Source organism: Haemorhous mexicanus, chromosome 10 (assembly GCF_027477595.1).
Source record: "Haemorhous mexicanus isolate bHaeMex1 chromosome 10, bHaeMex1.pri, whole genome shotgun sequence".
Classification (NCBI taxonomy): domain Eukaryota; kingdom Metazoa; phylum Chordata; class Aves; order Passeriformes; family Fringillidae; genus Haemorhous; species Haemorhous mexicanus.
The window spans coordinates 13,175,548-13,191,174 of record NC_082350.1 but is presented as its reverse complement, the minus strand read 5'-3'; the positions used below and the strand labels follow the sequence as shown (position 1 = coordinate 13,191,174).

The window sequence follows — 15,627 nt, the reverse complement described above, 5'->3', positions numbered from 1 at the left end:
CTTGGTGTCTGCTATTAATCCTCTTAGTGGACTCAGTGCAGATGTGTGGGAAAATGCTAGTCAGCTTTAGATTAGATTCTTCTGTACCTGAGGAAACAAGCAAAATCAAATCCTCAAATCCCTGTCAAATCTGGTGTTTGGGTGAAATCCAGTGCAGGGCTAGAACAATAGTTTGGGGTGGGTTTTTTGGTTTAATATTGTCAATGGAAAGTTCAATATTGAAATGGAGACCTTATTTTGGGAGGTAGAAGACAAAGACTACTGAGTATGTACAAGGTGGCCTGCACTTATTGAATCCCTGGTTTGGGTTTTATGCATGCACCAATTACTGTGATCAGATTTATGTGGTTTACATGAAATGCAGCTTTCTTTGAAGAAACTTTCCTGTGGCATACGTGGACACCAGCAGCTCCAATCTGATGTACATTCATGTACAACAGAGGATGCAGAAGATCTGTTCACTGGAGCTGTTAATCAGGGTGTGAGCCAACTTTCTCCAAGTCCTTTGTTTCCCAAACAATTCGTTATTGTACATTCTTCTTCCTGTAACTATAAAGTCCACATAAATATAGTTTTCCTCCTGAGTTCCTGCCTTATAAGCAAGGTAAAATTGTTCCAGATACATTTGTGCTCTTTTCAGGGCGGACATAGAACTTGGCGTTATCACCTGTATGCAACGTGATGTCCGCTGACTAAAAGGCAGAAATTGAGTTAATTAATAATTAATTAATTTTAAAAGGACTGAAAAGGCATTGTTGCAGCTAGAAATGGAAAAAGTAAATGCACGAATAGCTAAAGCTGTTGAAATACCGGCGTTTCTGGGAAGGGCTGGCAGCAGTTTCCTGCCCGGAGCCCAGCCCTGCCCTCGCTCCCCGCCCCGCAGCGCTGGGAGCTCCCGAACGGCACGGGACGGGCACGGCGGGACACGGGGACAGCGGGACACGGGCACACCGGAGCCTCCTTAGCCAGCGGGGTTCCTTGCAGGCGCTCCCGTCAGGTATCCCGGGGCTTTCCTCACGGGGATGGGCAGCGATCCGCGGGGCTGGGGCTGCGCCCGCCCAGGAGGAGCCCCGCGTTTGTCCGGCTGGGCAGTGCGGGCTGGGTTAGAATTGATCCCTGTAGAGGAGGATCTCGCTGGCAAGGACTGCGTTAAGGGCAGGTGCTGCTGCCTGCCCGGGCTGTCCCGGAGAGCCCCTTCGAGGGGAGGCAGCAGCGCCTCGGTCCCGGCAGCCGCGGTCCTGTGCCCGGGGATGTGCGCACGTCCCAGCAGCCTGAGCCCCGCGCGGTGACCTGGCTGTGCCTGCCGGGGGCTGGCACTCCCAGGAGAAAAGTTACTGTACGGGGAGAGGGTCCTACTCCATCAGAACAAAAAAAAAAAAAAAAAAAAAAAAAAAAAAAAAAAAAAAAAAAAAAATTAATTCTCTGAATATTTTGTTAACATTGGATGAAACCAACTCATTTAATTAGATCACCGGGATGATTTTTAAGCATACTGTTTCTCCAGCGGTCAGGGTTCTGATCAGTCTAATAGAATGCAAAGAAGCCTCACAAGGAGAACTAATGCATGCCTCCTGGGTATTCAGCTTCCTGGTTTTTGAGTATTACAACTTCTTGGAAGTCTTGGAAAGGTCCTGGCTTGTTATTTAACTAAGCGTGTTTGGGCTTGTGAGCTTTCATTACACTAACGTGCTCTTAGCAACATTTTAGTGACCTGGAGAATAAATGAAACTACTTATCCTGCTAGTTTTCCGTTTTTCTGATAAAGAGCAGAAGGCCTATAGTTAACATAATTATGACGTTTGAATTATTTGCAGTATATCTAGTGACATGCATCAGTCTAAGGAACATGCAGCTGTGTTATGTAGTTCTGAAAATGAGAAAGTGACCAGAAAGAAACATGGACATTCATAAAAAAAGGATACAGAGGTGAATTAAGGGCTGAGCTTTGTAAAATCTTTATTGCTTCCTACTACAGAGCATATCACCCTTTTCTAAATCCTAGCTTGTACAGTGGCTGGTGTGTGTGGTTGTAGGGACAGTGAAAGATTCTGGGCAGTGAAAGATTCTGGCTTCTGGACAAAGCCTTTCTTTTAAGGCAGAATCATGTGATTCTGTCTCTACTCTCCCTTTACCAAGGGTTTTAGTTGTAATTCTCAGTATTTCATTGAAGTTCATGTAGCTGGATCATTTCACTGCATAAACTGATCTTTTGCTAGTTTTATTCTTCTGTAATTTGTGAAATTCCTACATTCATACAGTGACTACATTCCAATCTACCCTATGACCAGAGCCCAGTTAATGTGTAACAGGACAGTGGTTTTGTTAGTAAAAAAGCTGGGAAAGTAAAATAAAAAGTATATTAAAAAGGAATGGCTTGAGAGCAACTGAATCTGCATGACATTCCAGAAGGATCAGACATCACCCCATGAGAGCTGGTTTTAGTCAGGGAATGAAAAACAGGAAGGAGTTGCTTTCAGTTTCACTTCCCAGCTTTGACCAACCATCTTCATTGAAATGAAGTAGTTTGAAGAATCATAACAGGCAAATTATGTTAATGATTTAACTTGAATTGTATTATTTTTAGATTTAAGATTTATTTTTAATTTTAACAACTAGATTTATTTTTTATTTTAAAGCTTTCAATCCTATTAAAACTGAGTGCCTGTACCATTCTTTTTTTACAGTTCCATGTTTGGATCTCCTGACTGTCTTGGATCTGTCTGTAATAGCAGTTGCTGCTGCTGCCTTGCTTCACTCATTACCCCAGACAAAGAGATAACTCTCAAGGTTTAAGCTGGTATCAGTAAGTGGGGGTTTTCTGTGTGTAGTTTAATTTTATTTTGTTTTGTTTGGGGTTAGATTGTTTTGTGGGTATTTTTTTGCTGTGGGCTCTGCTGTTTGGCTGGTTTTTGATTTTGTTTATTCCTCTTGGTAGCCACACTTTGTTATCCTGTGAAGGCAAATACTGATATGTGTTATTTAGCAGTACCACTAGAGAAATGGAAGAGCTTAAAGAGCTGAGTAGGCAGTAGCATGGCTGCTCCAGGGTTTACCTGGGCAGGTTTTGTGAGCAACATCAATTCACTGAGCCAGCTGCCCTTACATTACTGCAGTAAATTGTTCATATGAGTTACAGGGTATTTCTGAACTACTGCACAGTGGAGTCTTGCACATCCCAGTGCTTTTCTGAGTTGAGACTGATTTCAGGATACTCAAACATGACTGTAGGCCTAGAAAATTCAGACTTAAGTAGTAGTTGAGACATAGCCTAGAAGGAAGCAGAGATATTTAAGGTCATTTTTGCTTGTATTTGTAATTTCACTTTCCCATACAGTTTAGAGAGACAAATATCTTTTATCAATAATAGAAAACTCTGAATAGCTCTTATGTGAAAGTATATATTTAAAAAATTATGAGACAAAAATGTTCTTTTGCAGAACTGCAAGCAGATCTACGACAATGCAAGGTGAGTAAAATATAACCAAAATGTCAACTTTTGCTAACATCAAAGACAGCACATTCAAGCAAGATTAGCTTGGCTAGTAGCTTACTTTCTAATTATATGAAATATGTATGAATGTTTTAACCTGAAATTATTTACATTTAAAGTGGAATATTTTACAAAATGTAGAGCTTACATTTTCAGATCTTGATTTCTGAAGTTAAGCAAAAATGATAAATAATTTAGTAATCTTGAAATTCAAGTTATTTGTGCTTAAAAACTGAAGATGGTAAATGTTTTTAAATCCATAACACTCTCCATCTGCAGGTGAGGCATTACTGTAGTCTGAACTTGAAGTTGGGAGAAAAGGTTTTATACAGAGGGGAATGGCTCACTGCCATGTTCTGTGCTGGAGAGCAGCCTGTCAGTTCCTGGCAATGCTTTGAATTCAAGCCTCTTTCTAAATATCAATGAACAAAAGCATCTTTGCTCCAGGCAGAGTGAACTGACCCTGCTTGAGCAGGGCTTGTATTAGATGATCTCAGGAGGTCCCTGAATGGTTCTGTGATTCTGTGACATCTTCATGACATCCTGTGCAGTACCTGTCTTTTTTCTGTGCTTTCAGGACCAGAACTCCCCTAAATTTTGTTGATGCATGCATTGCTCATAAACATGATCTTGATGTGTATTTTTGCTATACAGAAAACAGCTGCCTAGATTTTGTTCTGTGTGTACTCTGGAAAAGGAGTCAGTGCTGGGGATCTTTCATCCAGGGCAGGAGGAAATGATCCATACTCAGAGTGTATTTTCTTTCTTCCAGGACCTCCACCTGCCACAGCACCTGGAATGCCCTATGGCTCCCCTCAGCAGGTCCCTGAGGCTTACCAAGGTGGGTGGCTTGGTTACAGATCTGTGAGAGCATTAGGAAATAAGCATGGGGATTATGGGGCTGTAAAAGGGTGATCATCTCCAATTTACTTTTCTGCTATTAATTCTATAGAGTTTCTTTTAACTTCTGTTTTGCTGAGAAGTCATTTCTTTCCTTTGTGGTTCTACATTTTAGTATGTGCTGAGCTGTACCAACAGTGGTAGGAATTAAAAATGTCAGGTGTTCCTCAGTGGTCATTGTAGGGAGTTTCCTAGGGAGGTTTGCTGGGTGTTACTGATTGCAATTAATTTGCGGCAGGTTCTTACTGGTAATCAGAATTTTTAATTATCATGTTACTTCAGTATTTCACCTTACTTTCCTCTAGAAATACAGAAGTGAAGAAAGAATTGTTTTTCTCTTGCAGTTCTGCATGCACTCAGTTCCTGTTTCTTGCTCTGTTGCTGTACTTTGCAGGTGGTTACACCTTACACTTTCCCTCACTTTCTCTCTCCTCTTCTGTCTTGTTTTCTGCTCCACTTCAAAATGCAGCACTCCTGAACAGCTTCTCCCATTCTGCCAATGATTTCTTTCTGAAGAACCAAATCACAATAAATAGCTAACAATCAGGCTCAGAGCATAAGTCAGAGGTAAAAAGCAAAATGTTTGGCCAAAGTTACTGTGCTGTTCATAAGTTAAAGCTTGTGCATCCTGGGGCAAGGCACTCTGAGGTCTGTAAGTACAGTTGGCTGCAGCAGGGAGCAAGCACTCACTGCTTGTGCCCTGGAGGTTGCAGGGACATTGTTATTTTAAATAATTGTGTGTGCACACACTTGCCCACAATAGCAGTAGGTAGTTGGTTTGCAGAGCCTGTGCTCAGAAATAAAAGTGATTTTGAATTCCCAAAGGGAGGATTCTTCTCTGGGGTGGGTGATGTGGCCACCTTACATCACCTGAGGTACCAGGGCCACAGCCTGATCTTTCTTGTGCCCTGCTCCATGTGTTGTAATGTAATGTGAAATTTGCTGCTGAGCTGTTGTGGGCTGAAGGTCTACAAGTCATCTGATTTGAAAACTGCAGATGAACTTTGCTAAAAGGACTTTTTCTTTCACAAAAGTATAGTTCCAGGAAAACTTTGTCTTAAAATTCCTCATTTGCTCAACTGGCAGCGTATAAATACCAATGCTTTTAATGTAATTTAAAGTATTCTTTCTTCTCTACTTAGAAATAACTTTCATTTATTTATTTCTGTTTTTTGAATTTACTGTCTCTATGTGAATGAAATTTTTTCTGTCTTCAAGAATGATGCATTTTATTTTAAATTTATTTGGTTTGTTTTTTTGTGAGGCATCAGAACCTCCCGTGGCAGTGTAATTTTCATAACCATATTTCTCCTACCATGCCAAATGTCACAGGTGCAGGGAACTATGGATTCCAGGCACAGCCCATGGGGTTCCCAGGTGGATTCGTCCCTCCACCTATCCAGAGCCAGCCCACCATGGATGGGGCAATCTGGATGCCTATCCCTCCTTCTATTCCCAACTGTCCTCCTGGACTGGAGTACCTCACACAGGTACCTGCACCCTTCCTCCTTCCCCAGAGATGAGGCATTCTGCTCTGGGAAAGCAGCCTGCATCCATGAAATAGCTAAATAAAGCATCTGGCTGTGTTGCAGCTGCATGGGCTGCTGCTTGTGTGCTGCTAAATGAGGCCTTTGGTATTGTCTGAATGCAGAGATACCTGTTAGGGATGTAGCACTTGTTCATGGAGCACCTTCCTGCCAAGTAGGGTGCCAAAGGATGAGAGACAGAGGGCTGTCACACATCCTTCCCATTTCTGAAGTTACTCTTTGGGAGATGTAATATCCTTTGGAAAGGTGCATAGAATAAATGCTTTTTATATGGGAAACTCTAGCACATTAGAAGCACTTAATTTTCTATGATATGCTTTCTTCACACCTCTTAATATTGTTAGTAGAGCTGCCAGTCAGACTGCACAGCATAGAGAATGCTAATAGCAAAATAAGAATTGTTTCCACATTACTGAATATGTCTTTGTACTGTAAAATACAGTTCATCTCAGCACTGGAAAGATTAATACTGATGTAATGTTGCCAGTTCTGCAGAATGCTTTAAAAAAAAAGGGAAAAAAAAAAGGACTGGTGAGGAGAGGCTGATCTTCCCTTGAATTTTCCTTAGAGCTGAGCAGTAGCTGGGCTTCTACTCCAAAATACCCCCATTTCCTGCTTTTGTCTGTGTGGAGTCTCTGGAACATGATGTCAGAGCTCTCTCAGGCTCTGGGTCCTAAAGGAGCGCAGGTGTGTTAGCCCTGTGTGCTTGGGCTAACCCAAACCAGACCAGTTTGGGTTCAGCTCCAGTGCCCTGGAACACTCTGCTAACCTGGCAGAGGAGAGGCCAAGGAGGGGAGCGAGCTATTCCATAGCTTAACTTTGGGAAATAATCTGCCTCTACCCTGTGTATTGATCCATACATTCTAATTCTAAAATGAAACAGCAGCTGTTCTTAAAACTACGTTTTTTCTTAGTCGTAACTTGCTAACTGTTTATTCTGTTTAATTTTTCAACCATGACCAGATTGACCAGATATTAATTCATCAGCAACTTGAAATTCTTGAGAGTAAGTACAAAGCATTTAAATCTAATAATCCCAAGAACAGTGAAGTTTAGGCTTTCTTTGACACTGTTTTTAAGGTGATTACCACCTTTGTCTTTCTTGTATTACCTGTCTTAATCCCCCCAGAAGTCCTGAAGAAGTGGAGGAGAAGAAGGAAAAATAGGAGGGAAGAACATTTTCAGCAGGTTCCATATCTCAAAAGATACACAGCAATGCAACTGAATAATCTTGATTATAAATGCTATAGTTGATATATAGCTAGTTGTAGATGAAGTCACACATTTCCAATGTTACTTGTTAACAATGATTTCTACTCCCTTACTTAAAGATTTTGTTTTCTGTCTTGTCATATCCCACCTAATTCCATGGACTGACATGTGCCTTTGATCCCTTTTACAGGCAATCCTGCTGCTTTAGCAAACTGAATGGCTTTCCTTCTGCTCCCCCTATTCTGTGCTTTAATAATATCCAAGTTGTACAATTAATGTCTTTCAAATAGAAGGAATAAAATAGACCATACAGCCCAGATAACCTCTAACGTGGCTGCTGATTTTTCTTTCTGGTTCTTTCACACTTGTTAGAGTGCTCTCATTTATTATAAAAATTAATTAAAGTTTCTGTTCTGGCTCTTGTTGCTTTTGATGTGTGCTGCTGTAAATCTTGACCGAGCGGGTTTTTTGTGACTTTCATATTCTGAACATATTTGTGCCCTTTTCTGGCTTCACCCCCAAATTCACAACTCTCTTTAACTCTTATCCATTAAGTTCTCCCCTGAGAACCTTCCCTGCTGTGTTATTGGTGATGGTGGTGCTTATCCAGGTGCCTGTGGCCAATAGGGACAGATGGGAATCTCAGTTTCTTTCTACATGTCCTTGCTCATGGTGGCGTCTTCCCTTGAACTTCTCTGTCAGGGCTTGCTGCTTGAGGGTCCTTTCCATAATGTCCCTTTGCCAGGAGCTGCCTCTGACAGACTTTGAGAGAGGCTTTGCCTTCCCAAAGAGCAGGGATTGTCTGACCAGACTCTCCTAGGAATTTAGCAGGTTCCTTCCCATTTTTCAGTTGTGACTGGCTTCGAAGAAAACAACAAATACGAGCTGAAGAACGCTCTGGGGCAGAGGGTGTACTTTGCAGCAGAGGACACTGACTGCCTGACCAGGAACTGCTGTGGGCCCTCCCGGCCCTTCACCATGAGGATCATCGACAACCTGGGCCGCGAGGTGATCACGCTGCAGAGACCCCTCCGCTGCGACGCCTGCTGCTGCCCCTGCTGCCTGCAGGAGGTGAGTTCTGCCTCCCACTGCCCTCCTCCTCCTGGGACAGGCACCTCCTGGGCTGCTTTGAGGTGGCCTTGCCTCAAATCAGGAGGTGAGGTGAAATGAGTCAGGGTTCCTGCCAGTTAGGTGTGGGAAGAGAGGTGTGTGGGATTTGTGCCTGGGGTTCTTGGTCTGGAAGAAGGAAGTGTGCTGCAGCACTTGGACTCACTGGGCACTTCTGACTGTGGTAATGAAAAATCTGATTGAGCAGCATGTCAGGGAACTTGTGGCTGGTGCTGGAATCTGCACTTGGAATTGAAGAGTAAGGCAACAGCTTTCATAGAGTAACAGCTAGAGTTTTCATTTTACAGCTCTGAAAGCTATAGTGGCATTCAACATAGGAGATCATGAGGTTTTTTAAATATTAACATAATTCTGGATGATACAACTTCTGAAACTCTAAATCTAAGCCAATTCAGAGCTCCTGCTGAGGCATTTGTAGTAGCTGCACCCTATAATGCCTTCAGTAAATGCTTTTGGGATATTCACTGCCTTTCTTTCACTGGACTTTGGTCTTTATATTGAAGATGCATAGTTTGTGTGCTCCAGAGCCTGAGGAGTCTCCTACTGTTTTCTTGAAGGCAAAAGCTGAATAAGAGGTCTTCAATCCTCTGAAAACACTCACAGCAAAATGCTTTGTAAGGCCAGATTTTTGTGGAAAAATAGGTGGTTTTTTCATTTGTGTGCTGGTGTGGGTTTTGTCTCACTAGCATATGAAAGCATGGTCATTCATTTGGAGGTTTTCTCTTCTCTGTGAAGCTGGAAGTCCAGGCACCTCCAGGAACAACAGTTGGTTATGTTGTCCAGAACTGGCATGTCTGCCTGCCAAAGTTTACCATTCAAGATGAGAAAAGAAAGGATATTCTGAAAATCAATGGCCCATGTGTTGTGTGCCGGTGTTGTGAGGACGTTCATTTTGAGGTATGCAATGTAAAAATTGTTTGTATGTGTCTGATTTCAGATAGTAGTTTGGTACTAGTTTGTTCTTCAACTTACTACCTATCAATTGAATTGTATATATTAAATAATTTCTACATCATCTTTTAATGCTGGTATACTCAAATGACTTCTCTAGATACCTAAATTACTCTAGATAAACCAGAAAAATTTTCAGAAATTACATGTTAAAGCCATTCATCAGTGATCACTGAGAATTCTGTGTGGCTGCACACAAATAACTTAATTGATATATTTAGCAGCAAAATCTTTTTGAATCTGTTATGTCAGGCTCTAAGTAAAATATAGTAAACTGTATCAGGTATTTATTAAAATTACTTCCTTCAACCCTTTATTTAATCATTCAATGAACTAGTGAGTTAATTTGGACTTGAAATACAGAGTTGAATGACTGAAGAGTTACAACTTTCCTTCTAAAATTGTATGGGTAATGCAACATTGTTTTTGTGGACATTATGTAAAAGATATACAAGGCTACAATTTAATGTTTAAAATGATGTTGCAAATAGTTACTACAGCAAATTTATATAATTTTATTTTGATAACTAATCTTTGACATGACCCAGAAGACTGGATCTAACTTTAGAAAACATAATGTTGCCAGGGGGCTAACCTCTGCTTTTGAGCAGAAGAATGTAATTTGTTTAATTTTCACTTGAGTGGTTCCTGATGCATGGAAGGAGAAAGTAATTCACTGTCCTGGCTAAAAGACACCACTTCCAGCAGAGTGGGTATCCCAGCACCATCAAGGAATTGATTCGGAATTCAGAATCAACTTTCAGATTCAGAATCAAGTTCATGCCTCTAATACTTTAGACCAACTTTCTGATAGTCTGATTGCCTTTTGGTACAAACCCTTGCACTCAATAGCTGTATTAATTAAAATAACAGTCTGAAGCTTTTAAATGCATCTATTCCGAAATGGATTTGGGAATGTTATGAATGTTTGATGATGCTTTTGAAAATTTTATGTTAAACTATAGGTGATGTCTCTGGATGAGACTTGTCCTGTTGGGAAGATTTCTAAGCAGTGGACTGGTCTTGTGAGGGAAATGTTTACAGATTCAGATAACTTTGGAATCTCATTCCCAATGGACCTTGATGTGAAAATGAAAGCTGTCATGATTGGTGCTTGCTTCCTGATCGTAAGTAGTTCACTAATACATCAACATAAACTAACTTTTTCATCTCCGTGTTTAGATTGTGATGGTAAATGAGTTAATTTGGAGCTCCTTCAAGTGGGCAACAGCTTGTGAACTTCTGTGTGTAAAACTGACTGCAAAAGGCAACAGAGATTTATTTTAGACAATAAGCTTATTCTAGACTACATGCAGTGCTAATGGTATTTAATAAGACTTTCATATTTGGTGGGACTGAAAAAAGGAAAAGAGAAGACTTCTTACAGACTCATTAGCAGAGGAAAGCAAATTTATGGATGGTGAAACCAGAAGAATACAGATTAGCAATAGCCAAGAGGCCCATCCAAAGCCTGAGCAGCCCACTGGGCTGGTGGGCAGCTGAATGCTGCAGCCACTGCCTCCCAGCTCTCCTTGGAAGCATGTGAGGCACTGAACTGAGCAGGACTGAGCAGTAATTTCCAAATGGAGGGACTACTCTGGAGGCTGAGCTCATTGAACTTGTCAGAGCACTTCTCAGCAATAGTCAACAGTGCAGAGCAGCTCACTGTCCTCTTTGAAAACAGTGTGGAACACGCTCCTGTTTCCACCTAACAGTGCAATTCTGCATCAAGGTACTGTTTCAGAACATGCCCTGCTTCTGTGCTGGCTGGGCTGCTGAGGGGCAGGAGAGGGGCATGTGAAGCACCTTAGGTTTGGAAAGGTCTCTCCAACCTCTGACAGCCCTGAGCATGAACAGGTTTTGTTTAACTGTGTGTGTTCCTGTGCTACCAAGTGCTTCAAGTGCAGCTTTAGTGAGAGGGAGCAGCCTGGGCTTTCAGGCACAGAAATGGGGCCCCCACCAGTAAACTATGGATAGCCATTATTGTGATGGACTCCAGTCTGAGGGAAAATGAGAGGGAATAAGTCAGGTTGAACAAAGTCAGGGCAGAAATACAGGGTAAAGGAAGCATAGCTTTGGCTAGTGATATATTAAAAGTTCCTATGTTGGTCTTTCCCCATCTTTCTGTCTCTGTGGATGTTCCATTCTGAGAGACTCAGCTGGTGAGGGCATGGCAAATGTGCCTCCCCCTTCTTCTCACCCTTTCAGGTTTCTTAGAGGAAGGTGTACATCAGGTGCAATGCAGCCAGGGGATCTCAGAACTAAGAACCACATTTAAGAATTGTAATTATTTGTTTTGTTTGCCTTTTTTTTTGTCTCCTTAGGACTTCATGTTTTTTGAGCGTAGTGGTAATTAAGCATCAGCAAGGAGGAGTTTGGTAATGAAATCTAGATGTTCTCTGTGGAAGGAAGAAGAACATGGATCTCCCAACTTGCCAATGAATTGCACAACCTCCAGTAAGAATTTGAGAAATGTACATGTTATAGTTACACTTCTGTAAGCTGAAAGCTTTATGGTCTTATCCATTATTTTTTAATATGGTGAAATAATTTGTAGTATTCAAATAAGGGCTCTTTATCTGCACAGATCAATAATATCATTTAGAGAAATATATAGCAACCTTTTCTTTCCCCAATAACTCTAATTTTAAAGTAACTAATTATAGTAGTTATTTATAACTACTATAATAATACTTTGATTCCTAAAAAAGAGGACTACTTCTATATTCAATATCAATAATGACCTAAGCCTAATAAGAAGACACTGATATTTTTCCTGGGCATTCTTATTTGGTAGTTTTGCCTTGCTCACATTCTGTTTCCATATTCCTATCAAATACATCAAATGTATACATTCAGAGCAAAGGAATGCATTTGAACAGAACTATCTGAAATGAGTGTAAAATGTTATTACTCTGTGCTGCTGGGTGTGTGTGAACTGGGGCTCATTTCCCCCAGCAGCCCTCACAGAGCTGTGCTGTGCCCTGCTGAGAGCCCAGCAGTGTTTTGGTGCAGTGCTGGCCCAGCAGCAGCTCTGTCTCTCCAGCATCCCACCTGCCTTGAGCAGGTTGGGGGTGGGCAAGGGACACAGCCAGGCCAGCTGGCACAAATTCACCAAAGGGACATTCCACACCGTATGACATCAGCTCAGATATCAAAGATAAGAAAAGGAGGAGGAAGGTGTTGCATTCAGTTTTACAGAGTTTGCCTTCCCAAGCAATCACTTCCATGGTGAATCCCTGCTTCCCAGGAAGTGGCTGGGCATTGCCTGCTCAAGGGAAGTGCAGAATTAAATTTCTCTTTTTTTTACTTTGTTTATGCATGTGCAAACTTTTGTTTTTCTTTTAGTAAACTGCTTTACCTTAACCTTTAAGTTGTTTTGTGTCTTATTTTATCTCCCCTGTCCCTCTGGGAAGGGGAGGCATGGAGTGGCTTGGTGGGCACCTGGTCAGCCCACCACATCTAGTGATGGGTGTGTTCTCAAATGTGACTCCTCCTGAGTATGACCTCATTTTCTTATTTGGGCTGTTCTGAAACTGAAGGCTTGCATGTTCATCAACAGAAGTGTCGAGGTGACAGGAAGTAAAGCTGTCTGTGCCTGCTTCTGTTTCATAATCCTTTAGTAATTGCCTTGTCCAGGAGTGTGGCCTGAGGCAAGAAAAACACTCTTAGTTACTTCTCAGTTTCTCCAGTCCTCTTTGCTCCTCATTTAGTCCACACTTTTCACAGATTGTGAGTCTGTCTGGTGTTTTGAGGGCAGGGAATAAACAGAAGGAGTGTTCTGCATAAACAGAGCAGTTTCACTTCAAAAGCAGACACATGGAATGGCAGGTCAAGTTCTTAGCATTTATAGCTTTATTTAAATTATTTAAATATTTTATTTAAATGTCCAAGCAGTGGATGAGTTGCAATTTCTTACCCCTGCACACAAGCACCTGCACAATGTGGTTCTGGGCATCCAACTATGGGGAGAAGTCCTTGCCAGTATTTTCAGTTGCATTCTAGTCCTGCTGAAGAGTCCTTCTGTTCAGTATTTTCAATTTATTGGTTGCTTCTGGCCAGGAAAAAAGCAAAAGAAAAGGCAAATGCCATTGCTGCTGTGTAGCTGAATTCTCTTTGATGTTGGAATAATTGTGCAAATTTGGGACAACAGTCCAGACTGTTCTAAATGTCCTTAAATTGTATCTTATTCCTTGTTAAATTAGCTTCTGCTGCTAAATTTCCTTGTATATGGAGATGGTGGAGGTGCATTTTTGATTCATCAGCACTATTCTTAGGGAATTAATTAATTGTTATAAATGAAAAAAACATTTTCTGCTTTATTGACCGTCTGTTAATGAGAAAATCCAATCTTGCTGAAATCTGCTAAAAGTTTCTGGTTACTTGAGTTAGGAGTAGAAGGTACATGTATTAGAAATCAGACCTGTCCTCTAGGGATTCACATGGCTAAGTCCATCATTATTATTTTTCCTGCAAGGGGTGGCACACAGCTTCATTTCTGTCTGCAGCTCCTAAGTCCCAGGCTCAGGCATATTTGATCCCTGCACTTCAGCAGTTACACAAATATTTTTATAAACATTGTTTGGGAGTGTTTGAAAATACTTATTTACTTCCATGGCAGGTGCTGCATAGAATTTAAATTTACAATTTGCATTAGAGTGAGGTCCATGGCTGTTTGAGGAATGGATGGAATAATATTTTGCAAGCAGACAAAACAGGGATACCTTTGCCTTTGGTGGAAAGGATCTTGTATTATAAATTCATCTGCTGACAATAAGCTGGGGAGATATGCAAATTTAAGTGAGGTGTTAGGAAGTTGGCCTAATAGGACATAACCAGGAGACTGTTTTAATTCCTTCAAGTAATTAAAATTTTTTCATTCAAATTTTTTTCTTAGTTATTCACCTTAAGTCCTGGAAGCATCATTGCTCCCATAACCTTGCATACAAAATTACAAGGAAAAATTAATGTACATCTCTGTAGGGCAGTAAGGGCAGAATGATAGAATGCAAATCATTAAGAATGATCAATTTCACATCAAGATGTGTAGGAAAACAATGTTGCAATTCTTGTATCTTAGGGAGATTTCAGTTGCAAGCAGTAGCAATTGTGTGAAGACTAATCAAAGCAATCTGTGCTTAAGCACAGGTTTCTCAGATACAGTGAAATCCAACAGTGAAGTTGTGTAAATTTTCCTGTTGCCCATTTAGATTTTTTTTATTTTGTGCTGCTTAAGTTTAGTGGTCAGATTCTGCAGTTTATTCCTTTACCATGTATTTAGAAAAATTAGTAAATAAGGTGAAAATTTAGATAACCTGAGTGAATAAGTGAATCCAGCTAAAGAATAAGAAGTGGCAGTCAAGTATCTTAGATTTGCCAGAATTGTGGTAAGAACTGGAAAGAAGTTCTGCAACCTCAGATCATAAAACAACAGAGAGAGCGTTGGACTTGGAGGAACTTTCCATCACCTGGGGAACTGGATAACTGACACTGGTTACACAGCTCATAAACTTTTGTCTTGTGAAAAGTTGACACTCTCTCATGAAAGTAAAAATATTGCATGGGAGGTCCTAAGTAAAGCTGTCCAGGGCTAACTCTCTAGTTACCCAAACAGTATCTTATTGCCTTTGTCATCTCACTTTTTTTCTGTTACTATGTAATTGAAAAATGGTTAGTCCTTAAATTTTTCAAGAACTTCTAGAGACTAGGTAATTTCTGAAACTGTATTAAATGAAGAATAAATAATTCTTTGAGCTTTTTTTTTTCATTTTGAAAGAATCATAACAGCATCCATATTTAATAAATCACCAGTCCAGAACTCTCTCCTCTTCATCCTTCAGACAATAAGCAATACAATGATTTAACCCCAGTCCATAAATCCAGGCTGTGCAAAGCATTAGAAGATTTCCAGCATGCTGCCTGTTATTCAATAGCATCTCAGTGAGATTGAGCTGTTACATAAAACCCTTTACAGAGTGAGATTTGCAGATGGATTTCTCTACCTCTGTTAATGACCTTTCCATCTGTGCCATCCTGGTGAGTTTTTCATCTCTAGTTGCAGAGGAGATGCAATTGCAGTTGAAGCCCTGGGGTCCATATAGCACACAAAACCATAATTTATATGATGTTTCTCAGTAGAAAAGCATAATTAATTCCACTTTCTATAAAATGAAGTTAAAAGTGTTAAAAAAAAGTGATTTACTACTTTAATCTTAAGCAAGATTGGGTTTTTGCTAATAACCTTGCTAATTGGAAAAGAGGAGCATTGTTTTACAGTATTAAAATATAACAGTTTGCCTTTTAAAATCATTTTAGTTCATATTTGCAAAGTTCATAAAAAGGTCTCCTTGGGTCCCTTTGTTGACCCAAGGACAGCCTTTACATCCCTCATGTACTTCA

The 15,627-nt window shown here is 40.7% G+C and overlaps 1 protein-coding gene across 1 annotated transcript; it reads left to right on the top strand.

Moving 5' to 3' along the window:
• The first annotated feature begins 851 nt into the window (after nt 1-851).
• On the top strand, nt 852-12,594 carry LOC132331708 (phospholipid scramblase 1-like). The gene is given in 11 exon segments (XM_059855406.1): nt 852-997; nt 2,685-2,803; nt 3,438-3,466; nt 4,263-4,331; nt 5,723-5,880; nt 6,901-6,943; nt 8,000-8,220; nt 9,013-9,174; nt 10,194-10,355; nt 11,553-11,582; nt 11,584-12,594. Coding segments are annotated over 9 exon segments (879 nt in total). The 5' UTR covers nt 852-997; nt 2,685-2,803; nt 3,438-3,459; the 3' UTR covers nt 11,611-12,594.
• The last annotated feature ends 3,033 nt before the right edge of the window (nt 12,595-15,627 follow it).